Source organism: Leopardus geoffroyi, chromosome B1 (genome assembly GCF_018350155.1).
Source record: "Leopardus geoffroyi isolate Oge1 chromosome B1, O.geoffroyi_Oge1_pat1.0, whole genome shotgun sequence".
Classification (NCBI taxonomy): Eukaryota; Metazoa; Chordata; class Mammalia; order Carnivora; family Felidae; genus Leopardus; species Leopardus geoffroyi.
The window spans coordinates 202,375,511-202,398,587 of record NC_059327.1 but is presented as its reverse complement, the minus strand read 5'-3'; the positions used below and the strand labels follow the sequence as shown (position 1 = coordinate 202,398,587).

General features: G+C 58.3%; 1 protein-coding gene across 24 annotated transcripts in view; it reads left to right on the top strand.

Annotated features, from left to right (window-relative positions):
* Positions 1-23,077, top strand: part of ABLIM2 (actin binding LIM protein family member 2) — a 145,804-nt gene that overhangs the window by 35,426 nt on the left and 87,301 nt on the right. For all 24 annotated transcript variants that reach the window (XR_006711611.1, XM_045474663.1, XM_045474661.1 and 21 more), the window contains exons 2-4: positions 4,589-4,732; positions 12,866-13,049; positions 20,905-21,020. Coding sequence is in view for 23 of the 24 variants with exons in the window: in XM_045474663.1 (XP_045330619.1) it covers positions 4,589-4,732; positions 12,866-13,049; positions 20,905-21,020 (444 nt within the window). In the remaining variant the exon portion in view is untranslated. The remainder of the gene's footprint in view (positions 1-4,588; positions 4,733-12,865; positions 13,050-20,904; positions 21,021-23,077) is intronic.

Below are 23,077 nucleotides of genomic sequence, written 5' to 3'. Positions count from 1 at the left end.
GGGCATGTGACCTGCCCGAGGTGTCAGGGCCAGGGAGGGGCATAGCTCGCGTCAGTACGGCTATCCGGCCCCCCCCCACCCCCTCCGTCGTCTACCCCACCACGTCACGAGGTGACTGGAGCGTGGAGGCAAATCTGGGGACATCTACAGACGAGGCTGGCGTGTGAGCCGAGGCCTGGCCCTCTGGGAGCTTCCGGTCTCCCTCCTGGCAGCCTCCTCCCCGTCCCCACCCCCAGCTGCGGGGAGGCCCCTGAGATCTGGGGATGTGGGGACCACCAGGCCAGCTTTGCACCAGGGGCTTCCTCGACTTTAATGGAGTCTAAAACAATTCCTCAGGAGACCAAGCTCCAATTTATAGATGTGAAAACTGAGGCTTCTGGGGATTCGGTCAGCTCTCCAAGGTCACGCGGCCGCCCCCGGATGTCACAGCCCGCCCTGCTGGCTCCCGTCCCAGCTCCAGCAGCACACGGCTTCTCCTGGAGAGAGAGCACGGTCGCAGCCTGGAGGGGCTGCCGGGCATCGCGGGGGCTGTGGGGCCGGCCCCCGGTCAGGGCGCACTGGCCGCGTCCCTCCCCTGTGACCGCAGGCATTACGCAGTGATGGCGCCTGTAGTAATTTCTGTTCCCTGCGAGGCCCCCCGGTGCTGGGATTTCACTAGCACAGGGGGATTAAATGGCCACAGCCCTTTGTGGGATGATTTGTGCCACTCGCGTTTATGTTTTACGTGATGATCACGGCTGGGGGTCTGTAGTGCGAAGAGCCCGCTGTGCGTGTGGTTAGGGCTGCGGTGTGGCCGTTCTCTCTCTCTCTCTCTCTCTCTCTCCTTTTCGTTTAAAAATTTTCCCCGACATCGTCTCCTAGAGTGGCCTTCCGTCCATAGCAACACCCAACAGACAGCGGGGTTCCCATGGACGCCACCCCCGGAACTTTCCGCTGGGGTTTGCATCTTGCGGTGGTGGGGTGTGCTTGCCGTAGAATGAGCTGAAGTTTCCGCTGGGGTGGCTCCGGGCGGGACGAGTGTGCCGTGACAGGTGTCCCCACGGGGGTCTCGTGGCCGTAAACGCCCTCTGTGTGCCCGTTCACCCCTCCTGCCCCCACGCCCTGGCGACCGCTGATCTTTGTTTCCCGTTTCCATGGTTTTGCCTTTTCCAGAATGCCCTGTGCATGGGATCCTACAGCCCCGTAGCGGGCTCGTTCTCTTGGTAACGTGCATGTAGGATTCTCCCTGTCTTTTTGAGGCTTGGTAGCTAGTTTCTCGAGAATTCTCTTTTTTTTTTAACGTACTACCCACACCCCAGACACCAGTCCTGGCCAGAACAGCCCATCCCTGTCCCGGGGCCGAGTGGAGAAAACCCTGGGTGTCGTCACGCGCCGGGCCTGGGCCATCTCTCCGGGCCTCAGCTCCCTCAGCAGCATCAGGGACAACAGCTCACCGAGGACACATATCCCGGCGTGGTCTGCGTACGGGGGTTTCTTGCAAGTGGGCATGTGCAGGACGCGCAAGGGGTGAGTCCGTCTCGGGGGGTCAGAGGGCCCACGCCACAGATCTGCAGGATTCACGGGTGGGATCCGGGCAGGTGCCCGGCCGGAGGGAACACCTGTGCACGAGGCCCACGGCTGTCTCCGTGGCGCAGTGTCTTCTTCCCGCCACCAGAGGGCAGCACCACCGCTCTCACCGCCCCGGAGGTCCCAGGAGGCTTTAGAGGGTCCCCTCCTCCGTGGGCAGGGTCGGGTCCCCTCAGCAAAGCGTGTCTTAAAGCAGCTCTGCCCGCAGGTCAGATATATCTCCAGGAGCCAGGCAACTGAGAGTGTCAGGCCGTGTGTTCTGGAAAATGACAATAGCTATTGTGCACCCAGCCCACATCCTAGCAACGCTCTGGGGCAGGTGATTGAACGAGGCAGCCGGGCGGAGGGACAGCTGCGTGGAAGGCTGGACGTTCCAGGTCACAGCACGTAGGAGGTGAGGCTGGGGCAGCGCCCAGGCCATCTGCCCCCACGGCCTTCACTCCCCCCCCCCCCCCCCCCCAGGACTCTGACAGTGACCTTCCCTCCCTGGACTTGAGCCAGATCCCAGCAATATAAAAACTTGCTTGTCTGCTCACGGACAGACGATCGGCTGTTGTCCTTTGTATGCCTGACAGATGAGAAGATAACAGTGTCCAGTGTCGAGGATCTCAGTCCTCCCTCCACCACCCCCCCCACCGCCCCCCCCCGCCCCTGCACAGTCTCCATGGAGCCTCGGAGGAGGACAGGGTGACTCCATAGCCCGCTGGGCCATTCACTGGCTTCAAACCCGGATTCCAGCGGCTCATCCCGCAAGGGGAGTCTTAAATTGAAGCCCAGTCTTGAATTTCGAGTCTTAAATTCAAATCCTGCCGTCTGCCTTCTTCCGCTAATTTTATCAAGTCGTAGATGAGACAACTTCTGCACTCATTTCTGCAGGAAGGAGAATCACAGGGAGAGCCCAGTGTTGGCACTTCAGCTAGAGGGGGGAGGGTCGCTGTGGCTGCAGGAGGGCAGCAGAACTCGAGGGGCCTCGCCGGGCTCCGCACCCGCAGTCTGCTGTCTGGATCCCTCTGGAGGCACAAGGCAGGCACTGAGTCCCGGCCCAGGGTGCCCAGGGAGACGCCAAATTACTTTTCATGCCGCTCCCCTCCTTTCCTGCACCTGCTTCTCGTCCCCAGATAGCCGGAACCCTGCTACCCTCGGGGTGTTCACAGCGTTCTCCCCCTCAGACAGCCTGCTGTCCCCAGCATGGCCCGCTCCCCCTCTGCCACCCATGCAATGTCCCCACCTCGGGCGGGGACCGCAGCAGAGAGGAACCCTGCCCTGGTGGATGGGGGGCCGCCGGGATGCGGGGTCCTGGGGGGCAAGGGGTAGGGGGGGAATTGGATGGAGAAATGTCCTTCTCTGTCTGGCGTGACCTCCTTGATGTTTACGAGGAGACCCCGAGGTGTGGTGCTCGTTCAAAGCTGGCGTTAGACAACCGTGTTCGTGGGTGTGCGTGGGTACAAGTAGCTTAATGCTCCAACGAAGTGTGGCAGGTCCTTCCTCGGCCACCCCACACCCCTCAGCCCACCTGGGCTCTCCCGCAGGCTTCCTGCCCCAGGTACACCACCTGCACCCTGTCCAGACCAAGAAAGGAGGGTGGCATTAGAAGATGTGAAAATAGGGGCGCCTGGGTGGCTCAGTCGGTTGGGCATCCGACTTCGGCTCAGGTCATGATCTCGCAGTTTGTGAGTTTGAGCCCCGTGTCGGGCTCTGTGCTGACAGCTCGGAGCCTGGAGCCTGTTTCAGATTCTGTGTCTCCCTCTCTCTCTCTGACCCTCCCCTGTTCATGCTCTGTCTCTCTGTGTCTCAAAAATAAATACACATAAAAATAAATAAAACAAATAAAAAGAAGATGTGAAAATAAGCAAAGACCCCCAGATGAGAAAGTCAAAGCTGTCTCCCCAGCACTGGCTGGAGTGGGGGGTCGTCCCCCCTCACTTGCGTTTGCCAGAGCCCCAGAGGCGGGCAGAGCAGTGGGGGGGCTTCCCAGAGGAGGAAAGAGGCTGGGGTGGGTCTGATGGGAGGCTGGGAGGCCGGAGAGGCTGGGAGGCCAGGAGGCCGGGAAGTCCGCTGAAAGGGGTGACCACACGGCTGGTCAGGGAAGCAGGTTTGGCTTTCTCGGGTTGGTCCTGAGTCGGAAGGATCCAGCTGGCTCAGGTTCCTGCGTGGGCCATGCTCTCTGCCCGGCAGGCCTTTGTGCCAGCCTCCAGCTCTGCCGTGGCCGGCTCCTCCCTGTGTTTCAAGCGACTCTGCTGGTCCCCAGCCCCTGGGCCTCCCCCGGCATCAGCTGTGCCCCTTGGGCTGTCTTCACCGCCAGGCTGGGGCTCCTTAAGGGGCTGGCCTGCTGTGGGCCCCTGTGTCCTGTCCGCTGGCCTCCACAGGTGCTTTTGGAGGATGTGGGAGAGGAGCATATGGCCCCCCCAGACCCCAACAGCCCCAGAGCCGGGCCCTGTGACCATCCACCCCGACCTGCCCCTCGGTGGGTTTCTACACCTCCACAAACACCCCAGGCCATGGCTGGCTCGAAGGAGGGCTGCACCAGTACTCAGGGTCACGTCCCCGGGACACAGAGGGACTTTGAAGCATGCTCCAAGGAGGACCGTGGTTATTGCTGTTGCAGAAGAGAGGACTGTGGGTCTCCCGGCTGTAGACGGGATGCCCGGCTCACTGGGTGGGGGGGGGGGGGGGGCGGGCTGCTTCTGAGGCCCTGCCGGTCAACGCAGCAAGAGACCAGGATACCCTTTGGGACGGGGTCGAGATCTCCCCACCACGGCAGGCGCGCACACAGCGATGGGGGACGGATGGCCCACGTGTGGGGCGCCAGAGACAGGAGCCGCTCACTGGGGTTGACCAGATGGCCTCAAGTTACCCGATTCTCTCTGGTCCCCCAGGAAAGAAGACGGGCCTGTGCCCTGACGCCCTATGGGGCTTGAGCTGGCGGCGGGGGGGGGGGGGGGGGGGGCGAGCGCAGTCACTGGTTTACTCACCTGCGCCTGGTGTGTCCCACCCTTTAACGTGACCTTTCTTCCCCCGGCAGTGTCGGAGCCCCAGGCTGCTCACAGCCCCCTGGAGAAGTCGCCCAGCACGGCCATCCTGTGCAACACGTGTGGAAATGTGTGCAAGGGGGAGGTGCTGAGGGTCCAGAACAAGTATTTCCACATCAAGTGCTTTGTCTGTAAAGGTGAGCATCTCTGGTCTCTGTTCTTTGTCCCTGCTGAGACGGGTGAGGTCTTGTGAGGTCTGGGGGTGGGGGGTGAGGAAGGGTCTGGAAGCTTCCGGGAGGGCTTCGCAGAGGAGGCGGTGTTTGGGCTCTGACTTGGAGTGAGGAGGAGCCCGTCAGGCCAACCCAGGCGGCAGGGGCAGGTGCACAGGGTGTGGGGCGCAGGTCGGCGGTTTGACTGCGGGGTGCTGCAGGGCCAGAGGGGGATGGGGCTGGGGGCCCAGGCACCCCCCTGTGCCAGCGGCCCTGCGAGGGACCCGAGACCGTCCCTCGAGGGGGCGGCTGGGGCCTGGAGATGTGGGAGCCTGTCCAGGGCTGGATGGTGGCCTCGGATGAGTCCCGGGCAGGGTGCCGGGCGGAGTGCCGTGGGAGACTCGGGGGTCCTGCGGGGGGCCAGTGGCCCAGGGAAGACCCGAGCGCCCCCAGCGGCCCCCACCCAGGGACCTCTGGGGCGACACCATCTCCGGCAGGGGTGGGAGCGTCCTGGGACCCTCGGTCTGAGGGTGACCCTGGCCCTGCCCGTCAGAGGGGCACAGCCTGGAAGTGGTGTTTTCTGGGAAAGGACGGGGCAGCGCCGTGTGGGCGACCCTGCAGCGTCCTGGGGACACCACCTCTGCCTATGACGCGGCTCCCCCGCTGCGGACCATGCCCCCACCCGTTCTGTGGTCGGTGCCCCACCCCCGGGTGGAGAGTGCCCACCCCCCTCGCCTGAAGCTTCTCCTTTTCATCAGAGCTTCCCAGGGATTTGTCTGGGTTACTTCTCTCTACTGTCCAAAAGATCAATTTGCTGTGTCCGAAAAGCAAAATCCATTGAAATGCTCTTTTTTGACGCTGACTTTAAAAGACGGGGGAAGTGGCCGCCGTGTTTCCAAGGATGGTCCGTAAGCACAGGCCTTAGGAACGCGATAAAAGGCATCAGAACGGAGTCCTGGTTTGACCCGGGGGGGGGGTTGGGAGGAGGGGAGCCCCTGCCCTCCTACAGCGTCACCGGGGACAGATCGCTTTGTCCTCCGTGAGCGGCCCTGGAAAAGCCGCGGCCCCTTTGTCACGGCCCGCGGGCGGGTGGTGCTGGCGGGCACCCGGGACGCGCCTCTGAGTGCCGCGGCCGCTCCCAGCGCTTGCTGTGGGGGTGGCACGGGGGGCAGGAGCCCGTGGGCATGCGGGCCCCCTTTCGAGACGGCTGCCCACACGCGCAGGCAGCCACAGAGCCTCACGCTGTGCCGGGCGGCCGTGCCCAGCGGGGCCCCTGCCCTTGGCGGTGGGGGCGTCTCTGCTTCACCTGCTCAGAACGACGTGGGGCGGCTGAGGTTGCCTGCAGGCTGGAAAGAAGCTGCGTTTGTTTAAGCGTGAAGGTTACACGGCCTCCGATTGGGCTTCTATCCGGTTTCTCTGAAAGTGCAAAGCCTCTGAGTCAGTGAGGGCACTTTGGGATGAATAAAAATGAATACCCAACTCCTAATGTCTTCAACAGCATGGATACTTATCATCTGGTTTTTAACTCTTATTTAGTTTTGAGAGAGAGAGAGAGAGAGAGCGAGCGAGCAGGGCAGGGGCAGAGAGGGAGGGGGACAGAGGATCTAAAGCAGGCTCTGTGCTGAGTGGAGAGCCCGACGCGGGGCTCGAACCCACGAACTGTGAGATCATGACCTGAGCCGAAGTCGGACACTTAACCGACTGAGCCACCCAGGCGCCTCGGATGTTTATCGTCTTAACGTAAAGCCTGGAAGTGGCCCCTTTCCCCAGAGTTGGGTAACTTAACAGCTCAACAGGGTCATTAAAGATGCAGGTTTCTTCACTGCCCCACCCCCACTTTCCCTCGCCCCCCCCCCCCGCCCCCTGCATCCTGTGCATGGCAGAGGTGCCTCTCCTCATGGTCTCAAGGTGGCTGCCGTAGCTCCAAGCATCACATCCTCACAGGACAGTATCCAACTCGGGAAGAGGGATAGACACAGGCAGAGGCCTCCCTGCTCACATGATTCTCCCTTCTTTGATCAGGGAGAACCCTTTCCCTGAGGCTCTCCCAAAGACTTCTAATATGGCTCATTGGCCGGAACCGGGTCACGTGTCCACCCACAGGGCCACAGAGGACCAGGAAGGAGGATGGCGATTCACAGAGACCAGTCATGTCTGTCCCTGGGTGGGCATGTTGCCAGGCGCCCACAGCATCTCACAAGAGGCCCCGGTGGGATGGGTTCTTGCCACCTTGGCACGTGTTTGGCGTGCCTCAGTTTACCTGGGAGAGCCCACGAGATAATTATGTAATTACACTCTGCCTCATGGATGCCCCAGGCTTGGGCTTTGATGCTTGGAGGTCTGGGTTCAAATCCCACCCCTGCCACCACCTGCTCGTGTGGGTCCTACGCACGTTTCTAACCTCGGGGTTTGTGCAGCAACACTTCTCGGGCAGCTGCCACACTCAGGCGGTGTTCTGGGTGCTTGAGATGCATCCGTGAGCACGACGGACACCCTTGTTCTCATGGAGGTCACGTTCTGGTAAACGGGGGACGGACGGGAAACACTGGGCAGGGTAGACACATCTTACCATGTGCTAGAAGGTGCCAGGCAGGAAGGGAGGAAGAGGGGCAGAGTTGCTGTTTTCCGTTGAGCAATCAGGGTGGGCCTCACAGAGGAGGTGACCTGAGTGAAGACCTGAGGGACGTTTGGGAAGAGCCTTGCAGCCAGAGGGAGCGGCTGGGACGAAGATGAGAGAGCAGGGTGCGTGCCTGGTGGAAGCGGGAAAAGTCTGGAGCAGAGTGAGCGATGGGGAGGGGTCCTTGTGAGGCTCTTGGCTCTGGGGCCCAGGGACAGTGGACAGAGGAGGGCCCCGGTCCACCTTCGTTTCCCCAGACCTCTGTGCGGAGGGCCACGGTGGGCGTGGGGAAGGGTCCAGGGGCCGGAGACTGGTGTCCACCGTGCGGGGACGTGGGATTCCGGCTGTGTGTAGGGATCTTGTCGGCTCTACTCCCACACTGCAAAACGTGACCAAACGTGGAAGACACCCAGCACGTAGTAGGTCCTCAAGAAAGAAGTGAAAGCATGTTTACCAACAGCTTGAAATTTGCCTGGAGAACCCAGTGTGGTCCCCTTGACTTTGTGTGTGCGGCCAAGGTCTGCGCTTTTAGGACCCTGGTTCTTGACTGCACCCTGCTCGTAGCGCCCTGGAAACACAGCCCCGGCCCCTAAGGGACGACCACAGGAGGCCACATCCACCCGTGATGCCCAGCAAGCAGGCGTTTTCGGATCCGAGAAGCAGCAGGGCTGAGCAGGACCGTGATGGCGGGAAAGTCCCCCCGGGAGGGAAGGAGGTGGGCAGGGCAGCGAGCCCACTGGCTCTGCCTGTGGGGTCGACCGCAAGGGCACATCTCTCTGGGACCGCCACCGGAGAGCTGCTCTGGGCACCTGGGGGTGACAAGGGAGTGGTACAAAATGCCCACGTTCTCTCCCTTTGGGGTGCCCCCGGGGCATTTATGAGAAACCAACCAGCGGCTTCCAGAACCAAAGGAAAGCTTCGTCTGCCGGCCCCGGGCAGGTGTCCTTCTTCACAGCCTGCCCCTCACAGGGCGATCCAGGACCCGCGGGCCCCGTGGCAGGGAGGTCGCTCTGGGGACAGGGGCCTTTTAGTACAGATGGAGGGTCCGGGGCAGAGATCGGGGTGAGCCCTGGCTGGCAGTGGCCGTGAGCCCCGAGCCAGGGCACTCAGATCAGGCCGCGGGGCCGCCTCCGTCGTTTCCTCGTGCTCTGATGTTAGCGGCTGCCTCCTCCCTCCTCCACCCACCAGCGCAGGGAGGCGTAAGGGAGAGTGGGAACACCCCCCAGGGGCCCCCCCAGGGGACTCCTGTCGGGTTCGGGTCGGTAGGCAGCCCCTCCATCCCGTCCCTCGCGAGTCTCTTTGATTGGAGGTCTCCTAACATACACTCCTCTGTGTCCTGATTTATTCACCTCCCAGACCGTGGGCGCCCTTTCCCCATCATGCAAATCCTTCCACATCAGGTTCAGTATCTGCCCCGATTCCTCACAGGCAAGGCCAGCGGTGACCTTGGCCATTCCTCTGCTGTCGGACATGTAAGCTGGTTCCGTCCAGCGCTGAGCGAACCCTATGTTACAGGGGACGACTCGGAGGTTCAGAGAGGCTAAGTAGCTCGCCCAAGGTCACACAGCTGAGCAGCGGAGGGAGGATTCTGGCCCAGGCGTTAATTGCCTACGTCGTTTGCATCGCGGCTGCAGCCTACACTGGCCAGCAGTGCTCTGTGGGTATTCCTGGTCATTTCCTGGGAGTGAAGTCCCAGAAAAGAGATTGACGGGTCGGGGGGCAGGGGCGGTTTTCACGTTCTGTAGCGTCCCTGCTAAGTGGTATTCCGGGCAGGGCCCCCCACCCCCGTTCCCCGCTCCTGTTTCTGGAGAAGGACCACAGTGAAGGCACAGGACCGAGCCTCGGGGAGGCCTCTGCAGAGGCCCAGAAAGGTTAAGGAACTTGCCCAGGACGCACAGCCGAGGGCACAGGCGGAGCTGGGGTCCAGAGCCAGGCAGCTCCAGCGTCTGGGCTCAGCTGCTCAGCTGACGTCTCACCTCGTCTGCAGAGCTCACATCTCCTTGGAGAACCGCTCTGCTCTCCACAACTGGCACACCGCACGTGCCACCCTGTGGCCCGGGCGAGGGGTCAGGGAGACCCAGGAGAGGCCCATCACCCACCTTGTGTGGGAGATGGGAGCTGAGCTGAGGGGGCTCCCCTCCCCGCGGGGCCGCCGGAGCCCCCGGGCAGCAGGCGACGGGGCAGGTGGTGGGCACTGAGTGGGGTGTGAGCTGAGGGGGGCTCTGCGGACCGGGCCGAGCGGACCGGGCCCCGGGAGGACCCTGACTCCCAGAGGTTCAGTCTCCAGACTCCAAATTTCCGCAAATGCTCTTCCGAAACCTGAGCCCCCAAGAAGGCACCTGTCCGGAAGGAAGGCCACCAGGCTTCCCCTCGCCTCCCAGACTCCCAGGGCACCAAGAAAAGTTTCCACGGTCGGGGCTCCCTTGACCGGACACCGGGTGTTCCCCTCGGTCAACACCTTCCGTGGCACCAAGAGCTTACGTAGAAAGGTTTTCTCTGTCTCCGATGACTTATCCAAGTTTATAATGTATGTGTTACTTTGCTAGCTTTCTACTCATCTTAGTAAAAAAAAAAATAACTCAATCCAAAATAACTTATTAAATATTTAGAGCCTTGTGACCACAAGACATTCCTAAGAAATCAATGTCCACGTTGACTCTGGAATTTTTTCCTGCGGAGAAGACGAGGCGGCACTTCCGGTCTTAAAACACGTTACATTCGCGTGCGGTTCTTTGGGGAAGTAGAAGGGAACTAGGCTTTCCAGGCAAAAGGGGGACAAGGTGAAGTTTCCACTTTTACGAATGCTGGCTGTGGGCTTTGCTAGAAGATGCTGGCGGTCTCGCTCTGGCAAGACCTCCCTAGGGATGTGCTCGAAAGGAGGACGTGAGTTAAAGTGAAAGATGCCGATACTCAGATCCCCCAGAAGCAGCATCCTTTGCAATCAATTAATGTTTTGATGAAAAATTTTAAGTGCTGATGCAATACCATGATGAAGGAGGAAGGAAGGAAGGAAGGAAGGAAGGAAGGAAGGAAGGGAGGGAGGAAGAAAGGAAGGGAGGAAGGAAAGAAGGAAGGAAGAAGGAAGGAAGGAAAGAAGGAAGGAAGGAAGGAAGGAAGGAAGGAAGGAAGGAAAGGAGGAAAGAAGGAAGGGAGGAAGGAGGGAGGGAGGGAGGAAGGAAAGAAGGAAGGAAGAAGGAAGGAAAGGAGGAAGGAAGGAAGGAAGGGAGGAAGGAAGGAGAGAAGGAAGGAGGAAGGAAAGGAGGAAGGAAGGAGAGAAGGAAGGGAGGGAGGAAGGAAGGAAGAAAGGAAGGGAGGAAGGAAGGAAGGAAGGAAGGAAGGAAGGAGGGAGGAAGGAAAGAAGGAAGGAAGAAGGAAGGAAGGAAGGAAGGAAGGAAAGGAGGAAGGAAGGAAGGAAGGGAGGAAGGAAGGAGAGAAGGAAGGAGGAAGGAAAGGAGGAAGGAAGGAGAGAAGGAAGGGAGGGAGGAAGGAAGGAAGGAAGGAAGGGAGGAAGAAAGGAAGGGAGGAAGGAAGGAAGGAAGGGAGGAAAGAAAGAAGGAAGGAAGGAAGGAAGGAAAGGAGGAAGGAAGGAAGGAAGGGAGGAAGGAAGGAGAGAAGGAAGGAGGAAGGAAAGGAGGAAGGAAGGAGAGAAGGAAGGGAGGGAGGAAGGAAGGAAGAAAGGAAGGGAGGAAGGAAGGGAGGAAGAAAGGAAGGGAGGAAGGAAGGAAGGAAGGGAGGAAGGAAAGAAGGAAGGAAGAAGGAAGGAAGGAAGGAAGGAAGGAAAGGAGGAAGGAAGGAAGGAAGGGAGGAAGGAAGGAAGGAAGGGAGGAAGGAAGGAGAGAAGGAAGGAGGAAGGAAAGGAGGAAGGAAGGAGAGAAGGAAGGGAGGGAGGAAGGAAGGAAGAAAGGAAGGGAGGAAGGAAGGGAGGAAGGAAGGAAGGGAGGAAGGAAGGAAGGAAGGGAGGAAGGAAAGAAGGAAGGAAGAAGGAAGGAAGGAAGGAAGGAAAGGAGGAAGGAAGGGAGGAAGGAAGGAGAGAAGGAAGGAGGAAGGAAAGGAGGAAGGAAGGAGAGAAGGAAGGAAGGAAGGGAGGGAGGAAGGAAGGAGAGAAGGAAGGAGAAAGGAAAGAAGGAAGGAAGGAAGGAAGGGAGGGAGGAAGAAAGGAAGGGAGGAAGGAAAGAAGGAAGGAAGAAGGAAGGAAGGAAAGGAAGGAAGGAAGGAAGGAAGGAAGGAAGGAAGGAAGGAAAGGAGGAAGGAAGGAGAGAAGGAAGGAGGAAGGAAAGAAGGCAGGAAGGAGAGAAGGAAGGAAGGGAGGGAGGAAGGAAGAAAGGAAGGGAGGAAGGAAGGGAGGAAGAAAGGAAGGGAGGAAGGTAAGAAGGAAGGAAGGAAGGAAGGAAGGAAGGAAGGGAGGAAGAAAGGAAGGGAGGAAGGTAAGAAGGAAGGAAGGAAGGAAGGAAGGAAGGAAAGGGGGAAGGAAGGAAGGAGGAAGGGAGGAAGGTAAGAAGGAAGGAAGGAAGGAAGGAAGAAAGGAAGGGAGGAAGAAAGGAAGGGAGGAAGGTAAGAAGGAAGGAAGAAGGAAGGAAGGAAGGAAGGAAAGGGGGAAGGAAGGAAGGAGGAAGGAAAGAAGGAAGGAAGGAAAGAAGGAAGGAAGGGAGGGAGGAAGGAAGAAAGGAAGGAAGGAAGGAAGGACAGATAGATGTGGTTTTCAAGACTCTGCTCGGGGGCTGTGACCCAGGAGGACCCAGGACTGGCCCAGCTGGCAGGGTCTGGAGCTGCAGGGGCGCCCTCTTGGTCCCCAGCAGGGAGGGGCTGGGCCAGCCAGGGAGAGCATAGGCTGCTCCCTCTGAAACCGTGCATGGCTCCCACGTGCCCCTGGGCTGGAGGGGGAGTGTGGGGGGCGGGGAGGGGAAGGCATGGGTGTCCCGGAGGCACACGGCAGGCTGCCCTGAGGCCAGTCGCCCCGTTCCCCACCTGGCAAAGTTCTCTGAGCCCCTCCGCGGGGCTCTTCCTGGGGCCAGAAGTGTGTTTAGGGCCCAGGGGACGAAAGGATTTGTGCTCAAGTGACCATGGCCTGTGGGAGTCTGTGGGAGTCTGGCCTTGGGAGACAGACGTGAGACGTGGAGACGGACATTGGAGGGGGCGTCGGGACTTCCTCGGTGGCCTGGGGACAACCACAGGGACGCGTCTGCCCTCCGCCCCGCGGGGCTTCCCGCCCAGGACGGGGCGCCGTCCGGGCCCGCTGTGTCCCGTGCTGGGAACGGCCCGGGGAGCGGAGGGTCTCGGGGGGGGCGTCAGCGCTCCTTCCCTGCCGGGGGGCCGAGGGGGCTGGCGAGGCGGCCCCGACTCCGACTCCCGGCCCGGGTGGGGGCCGCTCTTCCGGAAGCTTCTGCAGGAGAGTCCGTCCGCTGGGCGCGCCGAGACCCGCGTCGGGCGGGGGGAGGGGGAGGGGGCCGCGCGCGGCGGAGCCGCCCCGGGGTCCCCGCCCTGCTGACCCCGCGGCCGCCCCCCAGCCTGTGGCTGTGACCTGGCCGAGGGCGGCTTCTTCGTGCGCCAGGGCGAGTACATCTGCACGCGGGACTACCAGAGGCTCTACGGGACCCGCTGCTTCAGCTGCGACCGGTTCATCGAGGGCGAGGTGGTGTCCGCTCTGGGCAAGACCTATCACCCCGACTGCTTCGTGTGCGCCGTGTGCCGGTGAGTGAGGCCGCGGGCTCCCCGCGCCTTCCCTGCCCTTCTCCCCTCCCTCTGTCCCTCCCCCTCCCTCCCCCTCCCTCCTTCTCCCCTCTCCCTCCCTCTCCCCTCCCTTCCCCCTTCTTCTCCCCTCCCCCCTCCCCCTCCCTTCCTCCTGTTGGGCCACACACAGCTGGGAGCAGAGGCAGGTCCCAGCCCGGACCTGCACGGGGGCACATCTTCGCCCGGCCCCGACCCTGCAGGCGTCCACCCCTTGCCCCCAGCACAGGACCAGGCCCCCAGGCCCTCTTTCCCGGGGGGCACAGAGTGCAGCGGGTTCTGGGCTTCTGGGAAGGAGCTCCCTCCCCGCCCTCCGCGGCCCCCTCGGTCAGCTCCTCTCCCGCCGGCACTCTCCACACATTACTTCTCTTGCGTTGGTGCCTGTGGAGGCCACACTTAGCCCCTCCGCAGCTGCCCGTGTCCTCGATCTGTGGGTGGCACCCCACCAGCCCCCCGGGGGCAGGACCCCCAAGCGTGAGCGTCTTCCGGATCTGGGGAAGGGCCCCTCCCTTGCTACGCTCTCCCCAGCCGCGACCCCCACCGAGGCTTCAACACGTGCCTGCTTGGGATCCCGCCGCGGCCTCCACGCCGGGGTCCCCGCCTCTCTGTCTGTCGCTCCCCCTCGCTGCCCCCCTGCCCGGCATCTGTGAGAAAGTCCGGGCTCCTCAGCCTGGCTGAGAGGACTTTGCAGTCTGGTCTAGTTCATTCATTCATTCATTCGCTCCTTCCTTCCTGCAACCAGTCTTTTTAAGCACCTGCGTGCGCCTGGTACAGGGCCGGTGCCGGTGACTCAGAGGCATTAGCCCAGACTCTAAGGGCTCAGCACCCAGAGACCCTGAAGTGCGAGGGTGCACCGTCAGGGCCTTTCCTACCCTGGGGGGCAGCTCCCCTCCCTCGTCAGGGCACCACTGTGCCCTGCACAGGTGCTCACCTGGGCCCCACGGCACCTTCCCAGCAGCACGTCTGTGGAGTTGCGTGCGGGCAGGGGCTGGGCCTGCTTCCTCTGTGGTGCCCTGTGCCTGGCCCAGAGCAGGGGTGAGGCGGAGGGTCGCTGGAGATAGACCGAGGGCCTGATCCTCATGGCAGGGCCACAACCGGCTCCCCTCTCTGCCCTGCACCTCAGGGGGCTTAGCAGGGAGGCCAGAGCACCCTGCCCTGGCCAGAGCACAGGCCAGTTTTCTCACGAGCACCCGGCCCCCAGACACGTGGCTCCAGCTCCCAGGAACATGTTCCATTTCTGAGAGACAAAGAATAATAATAAAAAAAACTCCCCAGAGTTAACTTCTGCTCTGTGTTCTCTGTCTCACCACACCCAGTTTCAAGGGCAGTTTTTGAGCTGTTGGCTGTAGCTACAGCCTTTGTGCCAGACAGAAGTGCCAGGGAGGTGCAGAGACAGGGGAACGATGACAAGGGACGTTTCTAATGAGAGTCACTGTGCTCTCAGGCCACGTTCAGGCCAAAGTTCCCATCAGGACTATCAAATAGTTGGTTTCTGTGCACGTAGCTTAGAGACGAGGAGACGTGGTCACCGCTGGCTGGAAGGATCACCTCTGGACAATCTCCTGTTTTGAAAACAACAGCAGACAGTTCTGTCACGCTGCATTGACTGCGTTGCACTTACCACCCTCCGTACACGACTATAAAACTGGACAAAGTACACGAAACAACTGTTTTCAGGCACCGGAGCACAGGCTGCTTGGGACTCAGCCTGGGGACACAGGCAGCAGACTCTGAACATACCCAGCTTTGTGCCCGGAGACAGTTTCTGGAGCCGTAGTACCAGGAGGGGAGACCGAGTCAGGAGGCGGTGATCCGAGCAGCAGGAGCCGTACTCTGGAGGGGAGGGGGCCCCGCAGAGCGAGTGCAGAGAGCAACGTGGGCGCGCCTCTGAGCCTTTGACTGGACACAAAGCCACCCAGGCAGAGAGGACGTTTCACCAGGTGGACAGAGAGTGACCAGATCACGGTAAGCTGAACCGTTCCCAGGGCTGGGAGACGTTCAAGTTGTGACCGGGCTGTTGAACAGCCAGGTACGCAGTGGGGATGCCAAAAGGGTCGTGCCTGGTTAGTGGGGCTAAAATAGCCTGCGCGCGAAAGCCGCAAACACCTGCTGAAGGGAAGAAGAAGGTCAAACCCACAAAAGGTCGCGCTGATCTGCAAATGAGCCTCTGCCGGAACAGACCCAGCACTCTCCATAGGAAGAGTGGGGTCCAGCCCTCGGCATCATAGAATGCGGCGCCCGACATCCGATCAAATAGTACCAGTCACAGAAGAAGCTGGAAAATGAGACCCAAAGCCAGGAGAAAAACGAGTCGATAGAAGTAGACCCAGAAATGAGAGTGATGTGAAAGTAGCAGCCGGTGGCTTGAAACACTTTGGAAATATGCTTCGGTATTTAAAGGAAAATGTGAATATCAGTGGGAGTGTTACAGGACGTATGAAAAGAAACCAAGTGGAATTTCTGCAAATGAACATTACAATTTCTGAGACGAAAATTCCTTCAAAGGAATTAGCAGTAAAGTATTGCAGAGGAAAGGCTTGGTGAACCTGAAGACAAAACCATAGGATCTATTCAGACTACAGCAAAGAGACAGAAAAGACTGGAAAACATGGGAACAGGTTCAGGAATCTGAGAATAAAGGATCTTTTTACCTGTCCAAGGGGGGGGGGGGGGTCCAGGAGGTGGGGGAAGAGCAGATAATTGAAGAAATAATGGCTAAACAATTTCTAGTTTGATGAAAACTGTTAACCCGTGGATCCAGGAATGTTGATGAATCTCAAGTAGCATAAACACAACAGAAACCTACTAAGCCCGTCGTAATCAAATTTCTGAAAAATAGTAACAAATCTAACAAGGAGCAAGAGGGGAAAAAAAACCCCGCACATCACAGACAATGGAACAAAGGAATTATTACAGACTTCTCACCTAAAACTATGCCCAACAGAAGACAATGGGCTAGTATCTTTAAAGACTTACAAGAAAGAAATCAAACAATTCCATGCCAAGCCTCCCGCCCGCCCTCCCACACACCGAAAAAGGAAAAAAGAAAAAAGCAAAACACTTTCAAAAGTGAAGGCAAGACCACTAAGGAATATGGGGTTTCTTGCTTGGGGCGATGACAAAGTCCTCAAATTGATTGTGGGGATAAATGCCCAAGTCTGAGTACCCTAGAAACCACGTTGAATGATATGAATGTCACACAGGCACCCCTCACTTTGTTGCCCTTCAGTTTATCGTGCTTTGCAGACACTGCGTGTTTTACAAATTGAAGGTTGTGCCAGTGCTGCATCGAGCGAGCGCGTCGGTGCCATTTTCCGACAGTATTTGCTCCCTTCGTGTCTCTGTCACCTTTCGGTCATTCTCACAACATGTCAAGCTTTTTCAGTTTTATATTTGTTGGGCTGATGTGTGATCAGTGACTACGACTTACTGAAAGTTCAGGTGACGGTTAGCATTTTTTAGCAACAAAGTACTTTTTAAGGTATGTACGTGGTTTTTTTTGACTTCGTGCTACTGCACATTTAATAGACCACAGTGTAAACATACCTTTTCTATGCCCCGGGAAACCAGAAGATCCATTTGACTTGCTCTATTGCAATATTTGCTTTATTGCAGTGGTTTGGAACTGAACCCGTAGTATCTCTGAGGGATGCCTGTAGTGTGTGATTAAAATGACATCAATAAATGTGTCCCCCCCCCCAAAAAAAAATAATGAAAGCAAAATAAAGACTTCTGTCAGCACACAAAAGCTAAGAGAACTTGTTGCCAACACACCCGCGTGACGGGAAAGTTAAAGGAAGAAAAATAATGTCAAAAGCTATCAATAAAGTTCCGAAGCAAGCCATCAGCTGGTAGATAATATATATCTGATGAGGCATCGGCATCCAAATATGTACAGAACTTCTACAAGTCAGCAGCAAGAAGGTAAACCAAAATCCTATGGAAAATGGGCAGAAAGGTTTAACAGACACTCCACAAAAGAATATAGACGAATGGCCATAAGCACATAAAACAGTGCAGATTGAAATGGTGAGGAACCATCAGCTAGCCACCAGAACGTCTAGAACGGAAACAGAAGGTAACGGCGATTGTTGGCGAGGGCATGAGCCTGAAGGAACCGTCACGTGTTGCTGGCGGGAATGCAAAGTGGTGCGACCTCTCTGGAGATCAGTTTGGTGGTTCATTACAAACTTAATCACAGAGTTAGCATATGCCCCAGGTACGTACCCAAGAGCAGTGAAAGCACGTGACCACAGAATGACTTGTCACTGAACATTCTTAGCAGCTTTATTTGTAACAGCCCCAAACTGGAAAGAACCCAGAGGTCTGTCAACGGTGAATGGAATCGTGTTCCTCACCTGTCCGGGGGAGCACCGCTCAGTAGTAACGAGGTGCAAGCTACTGATGTGTGCAGCATGCGAGTGACTGTCAGGGGCAGGACGCTGAACCAGACATCAGAGGCTATGTCCTGTGTGAGTCCATGTAGATGTAGTTCCAGAAAAGGCATATCCGATCCATGGCGACAGAATGCCCACCACGGTTGCCTGGGGTCAAGGGTGGTGGTGATGGAGGGTGGGGGAGTCATTACAGAAAATCACAGGGGACTTTTTGCAGTGGATGGAATGTCCCATATCATGACTGTGGTGTTGATAACATTAATGGGAACATTTGTCAAAGTATATTTCAATAAAGTTGAGCTAATACAATAATAGCTATCATTTATTCAGCCCCTCATGGTCCCAGGCAGTATGCTAGAGCTTTCCATACAATTGGTCCAATGGAGGGATGGATGGATGTGGGTGGGAATGGATGGATGCATGGATGGATGGATGGATGGGTGGTGGATGGATGCATGGTTGGGGGATGGGTGATGGATGGATGGATGATGGATGGATGGATGGATGGATGGATGGATGGATTGGTGAATGGATGGGTGATGTATGGATGGGTGGATGGATGGATGGATGAGTGGATGGATGGATGGATGGGTAGATGGGTGGATGGATGGATGGGTGGATGGATGGGTGGGTGATGGATGGATGGATGGATGGATGGATGGATTGGTGAATGGATGGGTGATGTATGGGTAGATGGGTGGATGGATGGATGATGGATGGATGGATGGGTGGATGGATGGATGGAGGGATGGGTGGGTGATGGATGGATGGATGGATGGGTAGATGGGTGGATGGATGGATGGGTGGATGGATGGGTGGGTGATGGATGCATGGATGGATGGATGGATGGATGCATGGGTGGATGGATGGATGGGTGGATGGGTGGATGGATGGATGGGGGATGGGTGGATGGCTGGATGGGGGATGGGTGATGGATGGATGGATGTGGGTGGGAATGGATGGATGCATGGATGGATGGATGGATGGGTGGTGGATGGATGCATGGTTGGGGGATGGGTGATGGATGGATGGATGATGGATGGATGGATGGATGGATGGATGGATGGATTGGTGAATGGATGGGTGATGTATGGATGGGTGGATGGATGGATGGATGAGTGGATGGATGGATGGATGGGTAGATGGGTGGATGGATGGATGGGTGGATGGATGGGTGGGTGATGGATGGATGGATGGATGGATGGATGGATTGGTGAATGGATGGGTGATGTATGGGTAGATGGGTGGATGGATGGATGATGGATGGATGGATGGGTGGATGGATGGATGGAGGGATGGGTGGGTGATGGATGGATGGATGGATGGGTAGATGGGTGCATGGGTGGATGGATGGATGGGTGGATGGGTGGATGGATGGATGGGGGATGGGTGGATGGCTGGATGGGGGATGGGGGATGGATGGATGGATGTGGGTGGGAATGGATGGATGCATGGATGGATGGATGGATAGATGGTGGATGGATGCATGGTTGGGGGATGGGTGATGGATGGATGGATGATGGATGGATGGGTGGATGGATGGATGGGTGGAAAGATGGGTGGGTGATGGATGGATGGATGCATGGATGGATGCATGGATTGGTGAATGGATGGGTGATGTATGGGTGATGGATGGATGGATGGATGGATGGATGGATGGATGGATGGATGGTTGGATGAATTGCAGCCCGATGAGACAGGTATTTTCAGTCTCACTTCACAGGTGAGAAACAGGACTCAGGGTAAGTAACCTGCTCTGGGTTACACAGCCAGAGACCCTGTGAGTGCACATGCAGGGAAGGTGAGGACCCCCCACTCTGTCCTAACACCGCACATTAGCAGGCCAGATGCAAGAGTCTAAGAGGGAGCAGCAGAGCACAGCGCTGACCACAGGTGACACAGCACAAGGCGTCAGCTGTGAAGGTTCCGGGCCCCGAACAACCAGGTCTGCAGGGCTGTCTCACAAGCCTGGGGAGATAGGCCAGCTCAGCTTGTATTTGTCGTCGGTCCCCAAAAGCAGGAACTGGCCCAGTGGGGACCCGAGAACACACCTGCTGAATGACCACCGGCTGCACAAGGTGGGGGCGATGGCAGGCTCTGTTGGGGGGACCCCTGCTGCAGGGTTCGGGCTGGCCTGGGGCCGGTGTGACCGGGCAGGCCTCGTGGGGAGGCCAGCCGGGTGAGGACGGCTGAGTTAGGCCTCCTGGGGGCCTCTGGTCATTCACTCTTTCACTCACCCATTCACACATTACCAAGCACCTGCTGAGCGCCTGGGGTGTGCCATGGACTGTCCAGCCCTGAGAAGGCAAAGTGGAGACGACACAGGTTTAACCAGAGGAAAGGGCATGTGCTGGTCCAGGCTCCTGGCCCAGAGAGTTCTGCAGGCTCCTGGCCCAGAGAGTTCTGCAGGCTCCTGGCCCAGAGCACGGCTTCTCCGGCCAGGCTGAGCTGGGGAAGGAACGTGGCCCGGGGGCTGCCAGGAGCTCAGAGGCAGCAGGTGGCCGGGATGGGACACGGGCAGGACACTCGGGTCCGTCTTCCGGCCCCTGACTGCAGGTGGCCTGTCCCTGGCTCACCAGAGAGCAGCCACCTTCCCGGAGGGGAGGTCCTCGGTGAAGGAGGCTAGTAGGCTCCCTGCTGCCCCTTCCAGCCTGGCTCAGGGCAGCCCCGGGCCATGACCTACCTCGCACCGGGGCTGGGATTCAGCTCAGCAATCCAGGTAAACGATATTTCAGTGGGGTAGTTTCAAAAATTAAACTGTCTACAGTTTACAAGGCACTGACTTTTTAGAGGCCTCAGTAGGTAAATCATGCGGCTCTGCAGCGAGGCAGGCCTTGCTTTGACTCCGGTTCTGACATGCGTCTGCTGTGTGTCCTTGGAAATGTTAACTATCCTCTCTGAACTTGGGTTTTCTCACCTAGGGAGCCAAAAATGAAGCAAACTCCAGCTTGGACAAATGTCCTAAAGTTATTAAATGAGGCATGCATGTGAGGCGTCTATGGTAAGACGTGGCAGCTGGCATAGAGTAGGTGCTCAATAAATGCTCGCCGTTGCCATTATCATTGAACTGATTTGGACACAGCATCCTGGGCGGTCAGAGGAGGCAGGGTCGAATGGAGGAGGGAGTCGCCGACGCTGCCTGGTTGGTTGCCATGAGTCAAGCACGGGGCTGGCCCTCGCTGCCCCTCACCGAGGCGCTGTGATTCTGCCTGTTTGCACAGAGAGGAAACTGAGGCTTAGGTGTGGGCGACTGGCCTGGGCTCGCAGCAGGCCAGGGGGCCCTGCGTGTCCTCAGCCTGCGGCACCCGTCTGCGCGAGGCCCCTGGGGAAGCGGTGGTATACGGGGCAGGGGGGTCTCGGTCCCCCACTCCGGGAGAAGAGCCGGAGGCAATGCTGGCCGGTCACACGTTCTCTTATTTCAGGTTGCCCTTCCCGCCTGGGGACCGAGTGACCTTCAACGGGAAGGAATGCGTGTGTCAGAAGTGCTCCCTGCCCAAGACAGCGGGCGGCAGCGTGCACCTGTCCCAGGGCCTCTGGAGTAAGTCGGCACCGAGCGGCATGTGGGGGGAGGGGGTGGCTGGCTCGCGGTGTCCGGGAGGGACCTGACCTCCCGGGGCGCAGGCCGTGGGAATGAACCCCTGACTGTGGACAAACACAGGAAGGGGACCAGGGACAGAAGTCTCTGGGGCTCCTGGACCTCCAAGCGTTCGCGCAGCCGTGCCCTCCCTGCCACACGCCACTCCTCCTTTCAGCCCGGCTCCAGCCTGCCTCCTCCAGGAAGCCTCCTGGCCTCCTCTGGTCCTCTCCCTCCAATGCGCGCGCGCGCACACACACACACACACACACACACACACACACACTGAGTTCCACCTTCTAGAGCTCAATAATGATAGATAATTCTAGACCTTCCAGAAGGTCTTTGGGGGAGCCATTAGGAGAGCACTGAACTCTGGGCTCCTGAGGTCAGGGGCTCCCGGGTTAACTGCTACACACACACACACACACACACACACACCCGCCCTGCCCAGAGCTAGGCCGGGATTTGTATGCAGCAGGTGCTCAAGGCATGCTTGTTGGGTGCGGAAGCAGATTGTAAGGAATCAATGTGTGCTGAGTGCAGGGCAGCGAGAGGGCGAGGCAGGGGCTCTTCTGCAGACCTGCAGCTCTGCTGGGCCGGACGTGGGGCGCCGGGACTGGGAAGGGGGCCCCGCACTCCCGGGCCTGCTGCTGCCTGGTTCCCTGGGCAGGATTGGAGTTTCCGAGCCCACCCTGCGTGCCACGGTCACTGTGGTGTCCCCAGTGCCTGAGTCACGTGTCCCTTGACAGAGGAGGGCTTTGTGCTGACGTCTATCACAGTTCATTCCTGCTCCCTCCCGCCCCCGTTAAGCACCTTCTTCTTCCTCGCCCACCTTGTCTGCCACGTTGAAAATCTCTCCAGGAGAGATTGTACCTCCAGCCTGCCAGAAGCTCGGTGCTCCAGGGCCTGGTAGTAATTTTACTCTGGAGGGAGGCGAAGCCCTCATCTCTTGGGGAGACAAACTAGCAGCCACGCCAGTTGGTGAGGCTGTTGCTTTGGGGCTTGCTGGGAGAGTCCTCCATTCAAAGATTTCTCTCACGCTGAGGTCTGCATTGATTGAACTCCTGGGGATTTGCTTCGCAGTTGATGCTATTATAATTAAATCTGAAATAGTAATTAAAAGCTCTAACAAGCAAGATTAGAAGGGGGGAGATTAGTTTCAACAGTTTGTCCAGAGCTCCCCGGCAGCCAGAGTAAAAAGAGAAATGTGCCTGACTACAGACTCCTTGTCTAAGAATTTTTTGAGTTGGAAAAGGCTCTGCCCTTTCCAAATATAAAAGTATTTTAAAATACCAAATTTACATTTCCAGAGAACAAATGCTCCCTTGACCCCCAGGTGATCTAATAATGTAACCTGCCCCATCTTCCAGTCCGCACTGAAAATCTCCCGCCTAGAACCTTTTTGGTGTCTGGGGAGTGTTAAACATTCACCACCAGCTCCTGCCTCCTATGTGGATATCTGCAGAATCCTCCCAATCAATCCCCGCTTCCTTGTGTCCCCAGAGCAGCCCCGTCAGGCAGGATGCCTCCTCTCCGTCCCAGAAGTGTCCTGAGTCGGGCGGGGAGGTGGGTGTGTGTGTGCCAGGAGCCGGGTGTCCCGCTAGGCTCGAGTCAAGGGCTTCAAACTCCAAAGCAGGGGTGCAGGTGGCCTTTGTTCTGAAACTTGAAACACAGGTTCCAGTGGGTGGACATCGAAAGGTAGACACTACAGGACAGGGAGAGAGCGGGCAGCCACCCGATCCTTGTGAGTGGCCCAGCGGGGGGCTGCTACGTGGGGGGACAAGGGACGGAATGAAGCGGGAGAGACGGACACCAGACGGCAAAGCCGTGCCCAGTCCCACTGCATCCCGGAGGCAATGAGGAGCCATAGATGGCTGTTGAGTGAGGGATGCCAGGAGAAGCTTGAGCGGCGGCGTGGTCGGCCCGCAGGTCGCGGGGCCGGAGGAGCGCGGTGGGCGGAAGGGGGAAGCGGCTCTTCCCCGGGCAGCTGTTGAGGTCGGAGTCCAGCTGGAGTCCCG